The sequence below is a fragment of the Thermobia domestica genome, chromosome 10 (genome assembly GCF_964235325.1).
Source record: "Thermobia domestica chromosome 10, izTheDome1.hap1.1, whole genome shotgun sequence".
NCBI classification, from domain to species: Eukaryota; Metazoa; Arthropoda; class Insecta; order Zygentoma; family Lepismatidae; genus Thermobia; species Thermobia domestica.
Genome location: NC_137463.1, coordinates 214355791 through 214377557, shown reverse-complemented (window position 1 = coordinate 214377557; position 21767 = coordinate 214355791). Strand labels below are relative to the sequence as shown.

The window sequence follows — 21767 nt, the reverse complement described above, 5'->3', positions numbered from 1 at the left end:
AAACTAAATTAGGTTCAGTAAACCGTAAGTGGTTAACCGGAAGTAGTTAAATTTGGTATCGATCGACTTGTTTTGCCAAGCTGAATCGATTGATATATAGATTATATATGTTTGATTGCTGAATATACCCCACCCCTGGAAACTCAATTAGGCTCAGTAAACCGGAAGTGGTTAACTGGAAGTAGTTGAAATTGAAATCGATCTATCGATCTATTTGTTTTGTCAAGCTGAATCGATTGATATATAGATTGTATGGGCCTTATGCAGAGTCGTTTTGACGTCTGATTAAAGCCATACTACGGAGTTGACTAACGGATGGTTATCAAAGTTGTATTCAGAGTCTCTGATTAGGACGTAGTATATGACGAAGTTAGTCATATTTGACTAATTAATCTAGAGCAGAGGCTAATCTTTTACCCACGGTTTAGCGTGCAACACAACATTTCGTACTTCGTATTTCATATATTTTCATTTTTGCAGACTACGCATGCGCTGATCTACTTTTCCGCAGTTGCCACATTTATTTTTCTCACCCGATACATTAGGGTTCTATAAGTTAATCATACCCAAATCATCATTTTAATTGTACTCAAAGTTGACTCTGAATACCAGAAAGTGCACTTTCCTTAGTGAAGAGTTGGTATTTTATCTAACTAGTCTGTGACTAACCCTCGATTAACGAATCCTCTCTGAATACCGCCCTATATGTTTAGTTGCTGACCCCACCCCCGGAATCTAAATTAGGCTCAGTAAACCGGAAGTAGTTAAATTTTGTATCGATCGACTTGTTTTGTCAAGCTGAATCGATTGGTATATATATTGTATGTTTCGTTGCTGATTATACCCCACCCCCGGAATCTAAATTAGGCTCAGTAAACCAGAAGTGGTTAACCGGAAGTAGTTAAAATTGATATCAATCGATTTGTTTTGTCAAGCTGAATCGTTTAATATATAGATTATGTTTCATTGTTAATTATACCCCACCCCCGGAAACTAAATTATTCCCACTCAGTGACGTACACAAGCGAGATCGGGTATAAATCCCCTTGAGCAAGATATTATGTAAAAATAAGCATTTACCATATTAAGATATGTATAGAAACTCTTGAAAATAAACTTTGGAGGTTGAAACCCCCTGACAATCTGTGTACGCCTCTGCCTGTCACGATTTATCTGTATATTTTGATATTTATACAAATGAGTAAATTAATGGAGTCACAAATATTATGTACTTGTTTATTGTACTTTCATATGAAAATAATCTAGATATTAAACATTATAGTAAGAATGCCAACAATTAGAATATTCTTTCCCATCGTCTGAACATTTGTTTACATTTGCTGTTTCTATAACCTGGCAACTCTGCGTTGTTTTGTTGTCATCGATGGTTGGGAGTAAAGAGTATTCAACATTGACCGATCTGTACAAGCTATTTTGAAGAATTATTGATTTAGAGTTAATACGATGAAATACTAAAAGGGCATTAACGTTCCTCATGTCGATAAATATTGATCTACGAAAATAGAAGAGGTTTTATTATATACGAACGAAATAGAGCGAAATGGGAGCATAAGGTGTTAGGAGAAGGTTGTTAACATTGGATGTCATTTCAGGTAAGCAGTCCTACTTTCGTATATGCTTCATAAAAAATATTCAGGTATGTATTTAGTAGTTTGTTTTTTATATGCTGGAAGGAAACTAGAGATGTTCTTTTCTAGTGAAAATAAAATATTTTAACATATCATGTTCAGTACTTTATAATCGGTTTGTTTATTACTGGAGTATTTTATTTAACTCAAAAGTAAATTTTCGTAATTTTGGAAATTGCTATTAAAGAGAAGAACAAACAAAACTTTTCTAGCCTAACATCCTACCGTGCTATCCCATTTAGGTATCCATATGTGAATTCATGAATTCTGAATTCTTTCAGGAAATTGACTATCAGTGCCTTATAAATTGTTTCTTATAAGGGGAATTTGGTGGGCGCATATTAATTTTAGGAAGACTTAACCATTATATAACAGGCATATGTTTAGTTTTGTGCAGCCAGCCTTTATTGAGAGAAGAAATAAGCTAATTTCAGATTGTCAGGATAATAAGAACAATTAATTCCTTATAACTGTTGACATTAAGTTAGTTTAGTTTAAGTTTGGTTACGTTAGATTAAGTTACAATTGAAGTAGTTTCCACTTTTTAGGTTAGATATTTCCCTTTACCAAACTTCGACTCATCAATTTTCACTACTTCACCATGCCCTATTTGTGAAGAATTTTTGAACATTCAGCAGGCCGGTAGCCAGCCCAAAAATGTAGGGGAGGCCCGATCCAACCATATTATAGTTCATTTGCAAGCCTATTGTAAACATTTTTGAGGAGTTCCGACAAACGGAGTTCTTAACTCCAATAATCCGTGTCTTTAAATTACTATTCACCTTCGTTTGTAACATATTTACGTACGAAGTTCAAAATTGAAATATTACATCCAATACATAACCCCGCCATAACTCAAAAAGGCTAAGCACCTGCATCACTATATTCATACATCCTTACGTACGCTTCCGCAAACTACAAATAGTCCCTATAGCCTTTGCATATCTTACTTCCATACAGTGTATTTTTATTCTGTTGACTTCTCAATTATACACGAATCAATTACCCTTATCTAATATCAACTCATTTCTCCTGTTTATTTGGTCCCCCAATGTCGTGCGTAAATATCCCATAAAACCGCCAGTGCAAAAATAGGAACCGACCTAAAAAAGTGCTATTGCCATTTAATCGAGTTAGGGCAGTGCAAGATGCCTGTAAGGAACAAGCGCGTCAGCGACAATGGGTATGCGCATAAACGACAATATCAGAAACACTGTCCGTTATGTTATTAGATGCGTTACGTGTCAAACAGCTCTCTTATGGACTACGTGCTTACAGTTTGTATTACATTTTTTAACATTATTGAGGATGTCAGACGTTAGGTCCCCAAATAATTTAATTGCTTGTATATTCATCTTTTATTTATTCATTCATTTATTTATTCATAAATATTTCAGAGACAGATCTAAGTCCATTTTACACTGAAACAATGTAACAAAGTATATAAAAAAAACAACAGCAAAAACAGATGTGTGTACATTTTACAAATCTATGGAGACCAAAACTGGGATAGCAGCCATCTTATTACGTGACTTGAAGGATTTACGAGATTCTAGGCTTGTCATAATAAAGTAAACCAGATGAAAAAGAAAAAAGTTAATGTTGGAGTGAAGGGCCAGAAACATATGGAGAGAAACTAACCTAACCTATCCCACCTACTTGTTTATGCATTATATACTTGCCCTATTGTGCGACATATTGGCCAAAAGAAACTTATCTTTTTAAATTGTTAAGAACTTCCATTAATTCCAATGAAGGTAAATGTTTAAAGAACTTGGTTTATTTAATCCGTAAGTACTCGCGCCCTTTTTTTTGTGACAGTAGTGCTCGCGCAGGGGTCCAATAGACCCCCAAATTGATATTAACTTTTTACAATAAAAATATTTTAAAAATAAAACAATGCAGCATAACTCTAGACATGTTTTAAAAAATATTTGCTGCAATTAGATTTTTTTGTACTCGTTTTGAGACATTATGTTATATTTTTTCATCAGGACTTCTGACTAGCAACACATGTACCTGTTTGGGAGTTTTGTACACCCCACGCGAGTACTTAAGGGTTAATTATGTAGCAAAATAGTATAAGCGTAAGTAGGCAGCCATGTGAGAGAAGCACGTTACACAATATACATATCTTATATGCACATACCCAAATATTTTGACTTAAAATACTGTTTACTTCTTGTGTCTTCGGCTCCCTAAGCATACTCTGCTATTCGCATTCCTTCTCTCACTCAGGTCAGTACACTTCTTATTATACGATTTCAGATGCATATCGTGTATTGTGGCCACGGTAGCTCAGTGGTAGAGCGCTAACCTCTGACGCTTGTTCGTGATTCGAGTCGAGCTCCCGCCAAGTGGTTTTTGTGGTAGACAAACACTATATTCGTGAGTTTTCTAGGTTCTCTTTCTTGGCCTCTCTCTGCATTGTCATGGGGCGTTAATCTAAACAAGAAATAAAAAAGCGTATCTAATAAAGTTGAAATTCGTCAATAGAATAACTCTGTTCAGGGTGAAAGAAATAAAGTGGAAAAGTTTTACATCCCACAGTTATGCCGGCTTGGCTAAACGAGACTGTGATGATGAGAAATGAATGAAATGATGGAATGAAGAAAGCTGGAGGAAACGAGAGATTCCCGAGAAAACCGATATTTGTCCACCATAAAATTCACTTGGCGCGAGCTACGATCGATCCAAGGACCCCATGCACCAGAGGTGAAAGTGTTCAAGGTGAAAGACTAGTTTTGTATAACCATAATATGTATTCTGGATATTTTGAATCTTCATGGATTATAATTCAACTTCTTAACCTTACAAAGCCATCTTTAAGAACTGTACGGTACTGTAAAGCCTTGGTCCGCGCGCACTCCCTGTGGAAAAAACTGTTAGAATACAACATCGAATCTGTAAAAACATTGTTATTTCTTTTTCTTTTATTACTATGTAAACTCAAAAGTACATACTACGTACTAGGGACTTCATTCGTTGATTCAGGGTGGCCAATTGTCCTGCCTCCTCACCCTGAGTTCGAGAATTATGTGCGTTTTAACCAATAACATAGCAACATATTAATTAAAAACGGGAAATTCTATTCATATCTCAGTTTTTTACCTTCTCCCTCCACAAGCAAAGTCTAAAATAAAATTGCTATAACATACTAAAGTACATAGGTATACTTATGTACCACGATGCGCTGTATAGAATCTATTCCGTCTATCACTTTTGATATACATCTTACTGTTAATAGTTCACCTTGGATTTCTTCATCACTATTGGCTTTGTCAATTGTCATGCACACATTGAATTACAGTTTGCACCTCATGTTTTTACTTTCTGTCTATCTCGTTTACTCAGAATTCACCTTTGTGTCTTCAAAGCTGATTTCAGAACGTCCTTCGGACCAACTGCACTGAAAGTTTATTTGACTTTATTTTGTGGTGCCGTTGACTGATTTAGACCAAGGTAATTTATACCACTGTGGTTTAAACGAGTTGTTATATATATATATATATATATATATATATATATATATATATATAAAGAATATAAACTAAAATAAATAAATAAGTACTCTTAAGAATAAAAGTTGCCACAAGTCATGTGAAATTTCCTTTGTATCCCAAACCATCTAGATCTTTTCTCATACATTAAAAGTCAGAAAACACGAATATAAGTGCATTATTAAAATCAAAAGTATTTTCTGCTTATGTACGGTATATGTATGAATGGCTGAGAACCATAGTGAACTCCAATGATTAATATCTTGATTCGCTTCTTGCATTGATATGTAAATTGAATTTAGTCTTATTTCGTACTCATTGGACTAACTTGGACTAAATTAGATCTATATTCTTTAGTCATTTGAAATTGTCCATTTATTTTAATAACGTGTATAACTCTCTGCAGTTGTGTATGTTTAGTCGTTCTGAAGTGACTCTTAAAATATTCACAAGTATGCAAGATCAGTGTAACGTATTTCTACCAGGTATCCTCCGTGGGTAAGGCGGTAGACTCGTCGCCTTTGTAATCAAGGGGTCCCGGGTTCGAGTCCAGGTGAAGGACCATTTCTCTTGGGTGGATCCCACTTTGAGGTTAAATTTGTCAGATTTTTCAGAGAGAAAAAGGGAAGCTCTTAAGACTTTTAGGAAAAAAACGGAAGATATGTGATATTGAATATTTACGTAATAAGAAACATAGATATAGTGAAATTACAGCCTAAGCCAACTTTTCTGAACAGTGAAGCTTTCTTAAAGGGCAATACCGGCTACCTGCGAACTGTCAGTTAGTAAAATGTTCACACCATACTAATCGTCACCAGAATTTACAAAAAAGAGTAATTTGCTTTACCTTTGGATAATTCCCACCTGTAGATCTTGGTCTTCATGGAAAAAGTTGGTTTGATTGTGTGCAAACTGTACATGCTTTCTCATAATATCTCACGATAATTTTGATTGGAAGCAGGAACATTTTCATTAAGAAACAATTGCAACACACAAAACAGACAAAAAAAGTATATTACAATTTCCGGTGGAGATCATGTAACTCGAATTTCACGTTCAACCACGCCTCGTCTCATAACCTTGGTGCTGAATAGAGACTATAACCAACCAACTATATTATCTTTGTTGCATTTAAACTGTATTTTAATGAAGACTATCTCTTAACAGTTCCACGTCATTTTTTATACGTTCAAACACACTTGCAGGACATATTTATAAAATTCACAAACACTTGGAGTTCTGATTTTATTAATTCACAGTTGCTTCTGTTCGATTGATCAAAACGATGTTGACAGATTCTAAAACTAATTATTCTTAATCATAAGGTTGAGATGCCGGCTAAATGAGAGGTGAAAACGCAACTTATTGTATTTACTCTGTGAATACTGAGTTATATAGTTCAGTTGCATCGTTAACATTGTGTGAGAAATCAGTTCCTCTAATTTAAAAGAAAAAAATCTAAACAAAATCGTATAAAACTATTTTTAAAATGTCTAGGACTGATATCTTTCATTTTTTTAAAATAGAAGAAATCGTTTTACATGTAAAATTAAAACGTATAACGTACCAGAAAAACTTAAAATTTATCTAAAAAACAGAAGGTCTGGCAGTCCGTTTAAGCTATGCTTCCCGCTCTTGCGTAAGGACGTTAAGGCCAAACCAAAATTTTTCTATTCGTATGTAATTTAAATAAAAATAAAGCAAAGTTACTTAAAAATAAATAGATATGATTTTTGCCAACCCTGCGTTTTGGGCATTGGAAGTTTTTAAGACACCTCTGGATCTCCTCTCCACCAACAGACACCCAAGTCTCAAAATAAAATATTCTCTTATGGGTTCTGGTGAAATTTAATTGTAGGAATTTTCATGGTAAAAAAAAAAATTGCTCCAATCTCTGAACAGTCGAAGACACTGAATATGCTAACCATATGTCAATCTTTTTTCTTTTTTTTTTTTCTTTCTTAAAAAGTGGCAATTTTTCAGAGATTGTAATTATATTTTACAAATTTCTAAAAATTAATTACAAACTACAAACAAGACATCTTAATTTTAATAAAGTAATAAGAGAATGACTTGCTGCCAATAATTGACATTGTAATAAGTTAAAAAAGAGTATTACATATTTACTATACCTTTCCAGTAGTGACAGTTTTTGGTATCTCACCACAGGGTATATCGAGTGTTGAATCAATGCCTGTCATGGTGAGGGCTTTGCATTCCAGGATTAGAACTTGACCTCTTCCCCTTTTATTAAAAAGAAAGAAAGAAACTTTCCACTACTGCCTATATAATGTCTACCTCATTTTGTCGGGTGTCAACTTTTTTTTTAACTATTTTTATTGGCATATATCACATTTTACGTGCTTTTATCAGCAATACAAAGCTTCAAATCGAAAACCTCATAATTGTGAAGGTAAGGAGTGACAAAACGTCAGGTGTTAAGAGTTGTTTCCATAAAAATAATAGACTAATAATTGTTATTTTTTAAAATATGTATACGAAAAGTTGATCATTGTACCAGAAATTGACACTATGATTTGAGAGATTCACCAGTAATTGACCCATTGTGACCCAGTAATTGATATCTCCTAATATATTATTCGAATGAACCATATAATTTTCTACCAACTTATCAAACTGATTTATAACAGTTTCCACCTGGATAAACATGTTTATTTCTTTCGCTAATATAGTTATTATACTATTATTTTTGCATACAACGGAAGTTAATACTAAAATTATACAAATATTCATAGCATAGTCCTAATCTTGTTTCCAGTTGACATATGACAAGAAAATTAAGTACTAATAATTATATAATGTGCCTTCCATTTCAATTCAGGCAGAGCATGCACCATCACAATCTCGAATATTGTTGAAACTTTTTTATAGCAACTAGACATGTTTTTAAGAGACTCATATTTTTTTGTTTTGTCGAAAAAAAAATTTCCCGCCAAGTAATGGGCCATCAAAGACGGGGAGTACAATGTATGAATTGTAGAAGACATTGAAAATGGTCAACTTCGAAGCCTCACCATTCGGCTATGGAGACAGGTAGAGTTATAATTCTTGTTGTGGTATGTACATAGGGATATAAAGAAGCTGTATTTTATTATAGTTTAGTTTGCGCATGCGTATCTTTTTGTACATAAATTAACAAATGAACGTCAATTTATCTGAAAAGTCGAAGTTTGCGAATTTTTTTCGAGCATTTTCGGTTCGAATTTTAAAATTCTGTTTTCTTGGTTGGTAAGACCTGGTTACCCTCTTTCCGAAAAAAAAATGTATCGCTTCTGTGTGCAACAGTTTTGTCGCAAAAAATTCGAGAAATTGTAAAATTTTCAAAAATCGCCATTTTCTCGAAAACACCATCTTTTAAAATTCTGAAATTTTGCCAGATGGTTCAACTTTATATGAATAAATAAACACACCAAATACCATTCTCGACCAATGCTTCATGAATTAACTGCAGCCTTTAAAAGTTAGCGAAGTTTCGTTAACTTTGATGTCAGAGTTAGCAACACTGGGAACAAAAAAAGTGCAATGATTTGATAATGTTTGTGGTTCACATTCATTAAATGAAGAATAAAAGGTTTTATTGGCATTTTGATCAAGAAGGCTCTCTGAAATAGTAAAATGAGCCTCCCCCTACTCCTCCGTTTTCTTAAACCGAAATAATCTGAGGTGGAAATTACGATTACGAAAAACACAAATTTTAAGTTTACTTGAAATGGCCATCCAATAAATTCTGATTATCTACAAAAAGCCTGAACTATTACTTCAGTGATGATTTGGAATGCTCCAGACAGAGTCAATTAAGTGCGATGTCATTACAGTGATCGAAAAAGGACAAAAAGTTAAAAAAATCGAAACGTTTTAAACCAGGGACCCCAAGCACCGGAGGTGAACGCTCTACCACTGAGCCACCGCGCCCCCACTAAAACCGCAGAAGAATTCGTTAGCATAGTGCAAGTACAAACTCCGGGTATTACTCTCATTTTGTTGCCTGGAACTGAATTCGACGACTTCCGGAAGAAAAAAAAGGGAAAGTATGCGACCGGTAACTGGTATTCAACGAAGTCATCTTTGGCTTTCGGAAAATGGCGAAGTTTTTATGGCAGTAACGGGTCACCTTGAACTAACTTCATGCTTCCCCCAAAATCGAACTTCTGCAATTCAAAGTGTAGATTTAAGAAATGTGCAAAAAGGAACTTTTGTTACATACATATATGTATGATAGCCAGTGGTGCGTAGCAGAAATATTATGAATAAATCATGAATTACGTTGAAGTTGAAGTGCTGTTTATGCTTCCACATGGACCTTCAGCATTTGTGACTATCGACAATGTGCTACGCAGGGGCGGATCCAGGACGGACTTCTGGAAAGGGGGGGGGGGGTAATACTGCTACTTAGAGCTACTTTTAAGAGCTCCAAACTCTGAGACCGGTTTTATTTATATATAAAATAAAAAAGTTTCTTCCCCCTAGATCCACTCCTGAACGAGTTGTGAGTGAGCCAACACCTATTGGAGCACCTGCACGGTTACATGCCATTAGCGAAGAAATCAACCAAGCAAATGATTGGTCCATGTAAAAAATAAAAAAAAAATCAGTGAATTTTTTTTTTCCCGAAGACCATTTTAAGTAAGTGAACTTGAAATTTGTGCGTTTCGTAATCGTAATTTCCACCTCAGATTATTTCGGATTAAGAAAACGGAGGAGTAGGGGGAGGCTCATTTTACTATTTCAGAGAGCCTTCTTGATCAAAATAATATTAAAAAAAGACAGTCAATAAAACCTTTTATTCTTCATTTAATGAATATGAACCACAAACATCATCATATCATTGCACTTTTATTGTTCCCAGTGTTGCTAACTGAGACATCAAAGTTAACGAAACTTCGCTAACTTTAAAAGGCTGCAATTAATTCATGAAGCATTGGTCGAGAATGGTATTTGGTGTGTTTATTATTCGTGTAAAGTTGAACCATCTGACAAAATTTCAGAATTTTAAAAGATGGTGTTTTCGAGAAAATGGTGCCCAAAAATGGCGATTTTTGAAAATTTTACAATTTCTCGAATTTTTTGCGACAAAACTGTTGCACACAGAAGCGATACAAATTTTTTTTCGGAAAGAGGGTAACCAGGTCTTACCAACCGTGAAAACAGAATTTTAAAATTCGAACCGAAAATGCTCGAAAAAAATTCGCAAACTTCGACTTTTCAGATAAATTGGCGTTCATTTGTTAATTTATGTACAAAAAGTTACGCATGCGCAAACCAAACTATAATAAAATATAGTTTCTTTATATCCCTATGTACATACCACAACAAGAATTATAACTCTACCTGTCTCCATAGCCGAATGGTGAGGCTCCAAAGTTGACCATTTTCCATGTCTTCTACAATTCATAAATTGTACTCCCCGTCTTTGATGACCCATTATTTGGCGGGAAAATTTTTTTCGACAAAACAAAAAAAATATGGGTCTCTTAAAAACATGTCTAGTTGCTATGAAAAAAAGTTTCAACAATATCTGAGATTGTGATGGATTTTTTTTTTTTTTTTTTTTTTTTTTTTTTTTTTTTTTTTTGCCTGAGTTGAAATGGAGGGCACCATAATTGAAAAGTGAAATATTTTGTACTATCAGTGAAATATTATCTAATTTGAAATGTCCTCGGTCATAATGTAACAGCATCGCATAAAACAATTACTAAAATGGCCTAATGATGCCGGAAGACATTTATGATAGTTTCATCTGTCGGTGTGAGATTTTGAACTTGTACAATCCGCGGCAAAAAACCTGCAACATGAGAATGTAAGTTTATTGTGAAACTACGCCTAACAGCATAGGGAATAAACATAACGTCTAAGTGGAACGAATCACGCCAGGATAAACCTCGGCCTCCTCCCGTGCACACTTATTTTGGAGCAAAAGACTTCGTCATTTCACAATAAACTTATATGCCCATGTTGCAGGTTTTTTGCCGCGGATTTTACATAACGACATTATCCACAATGAAGGGACTATTGCCAATTTGAGTAATCGGTCCGTAAATATGAATTTTATTTCCACCTTATCAATATCTGTTACTTTTGGTCACATAAATGTGTTTTCCGTTATCTCTCTAAGAAATTTGACATGAACCCTGTCCTTATCAATAGCAATAATGCGACCGATATAAAATTGTTCATTATAATAAACAACATAGTATCTCCCTTTTTCAATCTTACACGTTGGTAGTTCATGTGATGTGATTGGAATGTCAATGTCCATTAACCAGGGGCGGATCCAGGGGGGGGGGGGCGATCGAGGTGATCTCCCCCCAGAAGAGGAAACTTTTTTTATTTTATATATAAATAAAATATATAGTTTATTTTTTGACGCTCTTAAAAGTAGCTCTAAGTAGCAGTATTACAACCCACTGCCCCCCCCCCCCCCAGAAGTCCGTCCTGGATCCGCCCCTGCCATTAACAGACTCTCGTCAGAAGATTCTTGGAACTGAATGTTTGATTCTTCAGACGACGTACTGTTGTTCACTTTTAGATTTACTGACTGCTTTCTTTCTCTTTTGAAATTTTTGTCGTTTGTGCTTTTGTCCTTTTGAAGTTTCTGTTTCCTCTTCTGCTCCCGGATCAATTTCCTTTCTTATATATCTGTGATTTGCAAGTTTTTGTTCCTATTTCTTTTGATAATGACTTTTCCAGATGCCTGATGTCACAAAAGACCGTACTTGTTCAGTTTACTTCTGCTTTCGTACTATAGGTCATCTTTCAGATCAGAACGTCTTCTTAAAGGACGATTCCACAGAAGAGTTGATATTTTCACCACCTGACGGAATCTAAAGGGACGAAGTTGATGACACGGATAGTATTTCTAACACTTGTGTCACTCCTGTTTTCTCGTTTTCCTCTGGGTTATCACCAATACGTAATAAAGACTGTACCCTCTCGCTTGTAGATGTGCTTACTTTGCAGCTGCGTTCCATCCAAATGATCACTAACTAGCTCAAGATTCACTCTTGAGTTGACAAAGACCTATTATGTGATTTCACTTTGCTCCATAGATGTGATTGAGTTGTAAAGAAACAAAGTAGAAGTTTTCCTGTTTCATGAGAGCTTTCGCAGTATGCATAAACAAATGTAATTGCTTTTTTTTATTATTTTTTTTTATTTTTTTATTTATATTACCAATCGGCCACTGTAGGCTGCTCTGCCCATGGCAACATGCCAGGTAATATACTGTAGATTAAGGGAAAGCATTTGCTTAATAGTCACACTTAACGCTCAAAAAGACAAAGAAAAGGTAAGGAAAAGGCCTAGGCCCACTTGATCCCGTACCACGAAGGTATTTGCCACTTCAAGAATTATTTTTAGAAAAAAACAAGGTTGGTTCTCTGTTAATCACAAAGGTGTGCCTTGTCAATCGTTTGTACAATTCTTCTACAGCAGCCTAGTAATTGACACTCCTTGATCTAGTAATTGACACTCCTTGTCAACTACTGGGATTTTATAAAATAATAATAATAATAATAATAATAATGTTTTAAACCTTGCCAGTCAACTTAAGTTCACTGAAGTACATTGTATATCAAATTGCTGCTGGTATTTATTGAGCTTAGGCAAATCACCAGTAATTGACAGGGGTGTCAATTACTGGTCATTGCAGGTAACTTGTGACCAATAATTGACACCCCCCCCCCTGAAAACTTGGTGTAACTTTCAAGAAGCTTATAATTTATTGATTTAGTCTGATCTATTAGTCCTTCAATTACATCAAAAGATCATTAGCTCATCAGATTTTATTATGTTCCATTTGATATGCGCCGGACACAAAAACAACTTGCCTTAAGCGTAACCGTTACTAGAAGGCTCAAGAAATGGGTGACTTCTCACTGTCCATTGATTTTCTGCTTTCTTTGGAGAACTATCACCTAGAGGCAAATATTAACAATGGTGTAGGATTGACAACACAAAGGAATAAAAGGTGTCAGCATTTGCTTGTACCTAGTCCCGCAGTCTTGTTGCGGAGAAAAAAAGACGAAAGTGTCAGTTATTGGGACACTTACCCTATATTTCATTCAATCAAACATTTTCTTGTACACCCCATATTTTGAGAACTACATATAGTGTAGCCAAGCCAAAACTAACAATTTACTCAGTATGATGTGCGTATTCCGAAAAAAAAAAAGAAGAAAAAAAAGAAAAGAAAACTCGATTAAGGTGCCATTCAAAACCATTCAAAAATTGTGTGGCCCCTAATCTTGTACGCATGTGCTTATTCCGTTAAAAAAAAAAAAAAAAAAAAAAAAAAAAAAAAAAAACTTTTCAAACTTTTGTGTTTACTGACCCAAAAACTAATTATTGGCCAAGATCGCAATCTTTTGATCCATTTTTTGATCATTCCTAAAATTCTTGTTCTTTTTTATTTTTTATTTATTATTATTTTTATAAATATAAAATTTGTAGATCGTGACATGGAAAAGTCAGGGAATTCGTGGTCAGCAAGTAAGTGTGAAGCCTGCGTCTTTTTTTTTTTTTTTTTTTTTTTTTTTTTTTTTTTTTTTTTTAATTATATCTTAATCTAGTATTGCCAGTTTCAAAACATAAGTCTTGTTTCACACGACTACCAAAAGGGCACTTAATCCTTGTGAGGACGGTGATTGGTGAATTCTTCCAGGTATCCGATGTCAGTAGATAGAAGATGAAACAAAGAAAAAAGGAAAGGAAAACAAGTAAGACATAAGTAATGTTACTTTTTGTGATAAATTAAAGAAATCTGGAGAAAAGGGGACGTTTGGCAACTTTTTTTCTCTTCCTAACTCAGTCGTGTAGTTGTTTTGTGCGTTTTAGGAATCGACTCTCTCTGGTTCTGAAACCTATTATAAATGTTTATTTTTCCTTAATGTCTGTGTAAAACACGGACCTCCCCCTTGCACATGCCAGGGTAGGTACACAGTTTTCTATTAATTTTGTTCTACACTGGTTTTATTTGTATTTATTCAGCGTAGTTGACTTACAATCGAAGACGGGCACGTACCTAATTTTGAGCTTTTTAGGGGAGGGCGTACCCATTGGACTGCCCTGATCGGAGGGGATTGTATCTAATATTAGTTTGAATTAGATAGATTTCATATCATAGGATTCCAAAAGTACCAAGATCTTTGCAATAATTATGTTACTTTTTTTATTTAAAAAAAAATCACAATTGTTATAGAACAAGTAAATTGCTTCTGGTATCTTATTATGTCGATGCGGAGTTCAACTGCAGTAATACGTTGTAACAAGCCACCAGTGTATGACCCCCATTGTTATGAAAATTGCAATTTCTCATGTATTATTAATAGACACAGAACTGAAGAAAAAGCTGATGAAAGGATATTTGTAGAGTGTGGCATTGGGTGGATGTGAGACATGGATAGTAGGAGAAGAGGAAAAAATGGGAAATGGAAACCTGATGGATGCTGAAAATTAGATGTGCGGACAAGGCATCAAGGGAGAGAGAGTATTGGAAATGGTAGGAGAAAAAAAAGGAGTATATTCAAGAATATTTCGAAAAGACGAGAAAAGATGATTGGACACATTATGAGACGGAAGAATCTCATTAGTAACGATGGAGGGAATTGCAGAAGGAAAAGTACCTAGAGGAAGGCCACGATTGAAATATACGAATAAGATATAGGGAAGAAAACTACAAAGAAATAAGAAGTCTGGCCAAGGATTGAGAAAGATAAAAAGCTGCGACAGACCAATCGAAAGATTGCTGACCTAAGATGATGACGATTAATAGATATTGGATTTTTATCCAATTAATATTGATGACATTATGCAGTTATGAGGAATGGATATAAAGAAGTCTAGTTTATATTCACTGTTGCGATTGCAGCTTATAATTTCTCTTGCTGCCACTTAATAGAAACTGATAGGAACATTTTGGTGCATCTCAGACCGTTGCTTCTATTCAGGATTTAACTTCCACTACATATTTCGGCTCCCTCTGTAGCCATGACCATGAACAACACGTATATAATTAAATAAATAACAACAATTAAAGAGGGCATAGAATGTACGTATATTAACCACAATTCATGAAAAGCAAATACAGGTTTTTAGAAAGTGATTTAATGTTTTGTGTTTCATTGAGGTGAAGGCTAGAACTCACCAGGAAATCATTGTCGTTGTCCTATTCCTGTAACTGAAGAAATACTCCCGAGTATTCTGAACACGCTCACTGTTCAACGAAACACTAAACATTAAATCACTTTCTAACAACCTGTATATGCTTTTCTTGAATTGTGGTTAATATACGTACATTCTATGCCCTCGCCCTAAACTACCCTCTTTAATTGTTGTTGTTTATTTAATTATATACACGTATCACTTTCCACTTTATAACCCAGATATTCGTAAAAGCGCTTAGGAAATTTTTTTCTTGAAGATCCTTTACGTATGTTGTTCATGGTGTCAAGTATAATTATAATGTATCATAACAGCGTGGTAGAGAGTTCCCTCGCACGCGTCAAGCGTGGCCAAGCAGTTAGCGCACGCGTCTTTGGCGTGGAAGACCCAGGTTCAATTTCCGGCAGGAGCCCATGTGGTTCGGATCCCAACGTTACGATGTAGGTCGCCCCGTATAGCCTTACTGCTGAAAGGGACGCTAAAATCAAATCAACAACAACGTGATACAGTTAGAGGTTATGACGTGTCTCATGTGTAGGACGATTAGGAAAATCCATAACCGTGAATTGAAAAACCCTAAATGGCATTAGCCAACCTTGAGATAGGTTTGCAATAAAAATTTGGTAATATGAAACAATAGTTTCATGCTTATTAAGCTATTAAACTATTTCTAATTGAATATTAAAAACTATTTCATGTGCTGTAGAACCTGGCATAGAAATCATGTAAAATAATATGAGATGATACAGTATCATACATTGAACATGTAATCAAACATGACACTTTTGACGTTTTGTAGGACATTTTGAATAATAAACACTAACACCGTCCGATTTTTCTAAGGGTTAAGTTAATAGTGAATGCAATCACGCCTGATATTCGTGTTTTTATTTCTTGATGGCCTTCCGGTTGCTTGCTTTGAGGTTTCATATATTTTGAAACGATGGCTGTGGTAACTTTTCTTCTATAAATGCCAAATGATCGTATTTTTCTCCATTTGTTTTGTTCCGTTACATTAACAAATCCGAAATCAATTGGCAGTAATATTTTTCCTCTTAATTGAAAACTCGCATTCAGGTCATACTTGTTTCCCCTCCCCTGTATTTGCTTTGTATTGATGTGTGGTATCAGTGTGGGAAATAATAATACTTCTCTTCTTTTTCTGGTGTATTGACTGGTCGGAACAAGAATTTGAGGTAGTAACATCGTTATTGCACATATAATGTTTGTTTCTTGTGTTCTATCTCATACGTTTCTCTTTGCATCTTTTTCCATAGCAGTATTTCAGACACGAAAGCAGGCATTTCAGAATTATGTTGAACCGAATTGTTAAATTCCCTTTATTTCGCTATTATATGGCAGTTTCTGAATCGCAATTACTGTAGTTTACTGCAACACTCTCAAAAAATAGAATCATCGAGTCCTAAATCATTGTACTTTTAACTGATTTACGCACTTCCGGCCTGATGAGCTCCATCCACACGCGTTGCTCCAACCCACATCGTGCTTCCCAGGAGATAAATATGTGTATGCAAAATTCCAAAAGAAAGCATACAGAGAGTGTAGTTTTTCGTCCACAAACATGCTTTAGTTCACTTGTTCGATAGTTTACTAGTCATAACTGGACCAATACAACTCTTATTTAGCTTATATTTATTGAATGAACGATTCTTGAATTCAGAACAATCTATCAAATCATTACTACCTACGGCTGTCCTGCATATACCCATCTTCCTAATGTCCCACATAGTAACACTAATAATATAACCACTTTCGTATTTACAGGTTACAAAATGCGAATTATATAAATATGCGTAATTGTGTATATTTTCCTATGCCTTAAGTTATTTTGTAGTTAAGAGTTCCTGACAGCAACAATGCCATTTAGTAGTATTCAGCATCATCGGTGCATGTACGAACATGTTTAAATTTCGGATACCACTTCTTTACTGTTAAATACGATGGAGAATACTGTTGAATAAGATGTGCCATAACATTTATCAAGCCATTCCTTGGCTTAAACAGTATTTTTTCCTGTTTAAAAGCAACGTTTAACCAAAACGCAAAATTCTTTGGGAACTTTTCTTTCCCCCTCACACAGCACAAGTAGCATCACATTAATGTATATAACTCGCAAACTACTCGATGAAATGTTATGAAAGTTTGACTGAAGATTAAAGTTTAGTGCTACTGAATGAACATAACGATTTTTAGATAGTCACGCCATCTGTATGTGAGGTGTAGTCACGCCATCTGTATGTGAGGTGTGACTTCCATGGTTGATGGTTATGTGATGGCAGACTTTTCATATCATATGGTACTAGTCCATGTACCTGGCATTAAAACACCAGTCATTCGTTGCGAACCTCTTTAACCTCACTATTCAAAACCTAAGTTTGCCACACGCTGTGAAAAATGTTCTTCTGGTAAGATTAATGGAACTGTAAACGACAATCATGCCTATTCTGTATAGTTTCGAAACATGGTCGCTTACTCTTGAGGGAAGAACGTAGACTGAAAGTATTTGAGAACAAGATCCTGAGACGAATATTCGGACCCAAGAGGAACGGGAATGGGGAACTTCATAACGAAGAAGTATATAATTTATACGGTTTACCAAATATTGTTAGGGTCATCAAGTCTAGGAGGCTCAGGTGGGCATGTCATGTAGCCAGGATGGAAGAAAGTAGGAACGCTTTCAAAGTCAATCGGAAAACGACCAATAGGAAGACCTAGGCGCAGATGGGAGGACAATATTAAGATGGATCATGCAGAAATAGGAATACAAAGTAGAAACTGGATCCAATTGACAGGATAGAAGTCAGTGGAGAGTTTTTGTGAACGCGGCATTGAACCTCCGGGTTCCGTAGGCCATAGAGTTGGTTAATTAGTTTCTTGTTCCAAGTTTTTTAGAATTATTATTACAAGAATATATTACGTTGAGCTCCTTTCTCCTATATTCCAGCAGTTTATAAGGGCCATCAACACAGCTCTAACCGTGTTTTATGAAAGATTTGCGTAAGTGTAAAAAGTGTAGACTTCGTAACGTGTTACTGTAAAAGTCGTATGGATACCGTTTTTATATTCATTGTTACTGGATACATGTATAGTTTGGCACGTATATGCTAAAGCATTGCAGTATTGAACTCACTCAGTAATTACAGTATTGCATTTCATTATATGTTACAAATTATTAAATGTGCCATGTAGGAAATTTTGGTCTCGTTAATTCTCTTTCTGTTGAGGTCTCCTTTTAGAGATTATGTTTCGTTGTGAATATTATAGATGATATTAGAAACATCAATCATATTCGTTTTTCTATAATTTCGAGCCGTTGTTAACATTACGAACAATGCGAAGTTTAAATTCTGTTTTGGTGATAACCTTGTTGCATTGAGAAATGAAGAACTTGGAAACATAAAGAACTGACAATTTACGCAGTCGCAACGAACTGTTTCTGTTCCGAAAATAGTCAAATTTAGATCTTTACTATTTCGGGAATCACCGAGGAAGAAATTGAAATTGGGATCTGTAAATACCTACTGTCATTCAGCTAATTTACCGTATTTTACGGACTATAAGACGCACTTTTTTTCTTCGAAAAATTGCCTCCAAAATTCAGGCGCGTCTTATACTCGAAATTAATATGAAAATGTCCAGTGTTTGATTTAAAATTCCCATCAGTCTTAAAAATGTCCATATATTGGATGCCGCGGGAAACCTATCTCTATCTGGCAACATTGGATTCAACTGGCAGCAGCAGTGCACCGATGCGACGAGCATGAGTTGCGGGGATGCTAACACTGTCTCCCTCCCGCCCGCCAACACAAACCCAGAACTACAGACTAGAATATACAGACCGTAAACTCTGCGAAAAACTACAAAAATGTTACGGTATTATTTTTTAAAAAAAATTGCGTAAAAATTAAGGTGCGTCTTATAGTCTGTAAAATACAATAACCATTTTCATCACAATCTAAGTTACATGCTAGGATAAATAAACACGGAATGACACTGTATATTGAGTTGGAACTACAAGGGTAAGTTATAAGTCCTGCAATATCTTCACAACCCTTGTATACGTCGTAATCAACCGTAACTGAAAGATCAAACTGGTCCAAGATGTAATGTGGCAAGCGGGCTATTTAACATGGAAGCCGCCATTCCCTCAGTTTCTTCAATCGGTTTTTAGTGGCAGTGACGGTGAGCGCTCAAAAACGTCTATTACGTGAACTGTTATGCGTGAGTTAGAACTCGGGAGAACATTGCGGCAGCAAGCCAAAACATTTGCTATACAAAAGAGGAAAATGTAATAAACCACAACACAGCAACTCGTTGCTTCCAGAAATATCGTGCAGGTTGTAAAAGTGTCAAAGATTAGCCAAGATCTGGTCGCCCCGTTTTAACAGTCCTACGATACGCTATTAAGGAAAATCGATCCATCCACCAGCACACGACAATTGTCAAACCAACTCGGAAAAACCATCAGAAACTGTCGCATAAGTTGATGTCAGCTCAGGCCCAGAGGAGAGTATGCCGACAACTGCTGCAAAATCCGCGTTTCCTAAAACGGATTGTCATATGCGACGAAAAGTGGGTACCCCTACATTAAACACAGTACAAGGTCATTCAAATAAAATTTTGGATCTCTTGTTAAATAGCTTTGCTATGAGATAAATAAATCCTAGATTCACTAGTTATAGTATCTTCATCCAAGAAATCTGGGAACACTCCACTACTATGTCTTCGTATTTGTGGCAAGCTCAATATTGTCTATACGCGTTTGGATTTGTCACTACATGCTTGTAGTTGACTCTTGCCCCTTCCCCCCGTCCTCGTCTCCTGACCTTGATAATGTTTCAATAAAGTACAAAATAATGCTTTATGTATTCGGTTTATTTGATAATTAATATTATGGCATCATGTCCTCTTTACTAATTTCTTGTTTTTAACTTCATTACAGAAAGCTATGACAGGAACGATGGATGCTACTGGAGGAGCTTGGTCAGGACTAGACGCTGCTCTGCATGAGCTAGGCATGTTAAGCGCTGTGACCGAGAGTCGAAAAGAGTACCTACATGAACAGTTGGAAAAGCTTCGCAAACAACAGAGTATTGTGCCATTGGACGCGTCTAATCATGAGAAGTTTGTGAATACGCAGTTTCAAGTAGACCAGACATTGCCTCGACCAGATAGCAAACAAAGTGATGATAATGCTTGCGTATGTGCGTCTACTGCAGACATTGAAAATAATGAGAACACATGTCTAAATGCAGAGGGAAAACTCGAATCCATAACTAACAGTTCGAAATTTAATTGTGGCTCCGATCGTGAAAACAGCGTGGGTGGGGGTTTTAATGTGCTACAGATGAACACTCAGTACATCACCGGTGTCTCTCTCGGTTCTGGTAATGAAATAAAACACAAGAGAAACTGTTGTTTCATGCAAGTGACGAAATATTCCAACCCACCGTCATTCAGGCGCCATCATCTCAAACCTTACGACATACCATGGCACAAGGAGGAGAGGGTAAGGACGAAAAGTGAAAACGCTGAAGGTGATTTAGAAGAATACAATTTACCTAAATTTTCTCTTGCTAGTGAATTTTCGACGCCCGATGTTGAATTTCACAAAGTGCAGAAGCCAAATAACGTTAGTCTATACAAATCTCGGTCGTTAGAAAGTGTACCAGTGAGCGTAAGTGAAGATCAAACATTACCATCTAACCAAGAGCTAGATTCAGTCTCTAGAGGAATGCAGTATCTGTACGTTAATGAATAAGGAGATTCTACACAATTTATGATTGATAAGCTGCTTAATTAAGTTTTGTGTGTTTGCTTGTTCGTATTCTTAAGTGTTAAGATATAGTATCCTTTATTAATATTATTTCGAAAAGTTTATAAAGAAAAACTTATGAAAATTAATTCAATATGATTTAATAAGTCAAAGTATTAATTTGCAAAATTAAGCATAATCCCAGTTTAAAAAGGTGAGAATAGCACATTTCCAGTGAAATGTATTTCATTTCTTATTTGTAAGTCCATTTAAAAATGGGCTCTCGGAGAGTTTATTATTTTTCGGTATACTGATACCAGTGAACTAAATTAATGTGTCTGCAAAATGCGAGGATGTGGTCTGTCAATTTGTTACTAAATAATATTGTATGTAAAATAGGTATTTCGTTGTCATTTGCATGTGGTTGTTCTCTTTTAAGTTGAAAAGGCAAGCGTATTCTCGATTATCCATCTTGCGATTGACTGTATTTTTTTAAAATAAATAGAAAGAAAAAGCAAGTATGTGTATTTTCATGTCATTTTTAAAATTTATACAATTCAGCAGAAAAGTATTTGAAGGATAAAAGTAGGCGATAGAACAGTGAATTGGTCAGAAAGATACAGGATACCAGATCCATGAAAATTCATCATTTCTGATTTCACT

General features: G+C 35.4%; 1 protein-coding gene across 1 annotated transcript; it reads left to right on the top strand.

Annotated features, from left to right (window-relative positions):
* The first annotated feature begins 1362 nt into the window (after nt 1–1362).
* Nucleotides 1363–21595, top strand: LOC145662984 (uncharacterized). The gene is made up of 2 exons (XM_081729080.1): nt 1363–1613; nt 20292–21595. Exons 1-2 carry the CDS (start codon nt 1602–1604, stop codon nt 21108–21110), a joined length of 831 nt encoding a protein of 276 aa, XP_081585206.1. The 5' UTR covers nt 1363–1601; the 3' UTR covers nt 21111–21595.
* The last annotated feature ends 172 nt before the right edge of the window (nt 21596–21767 follow it).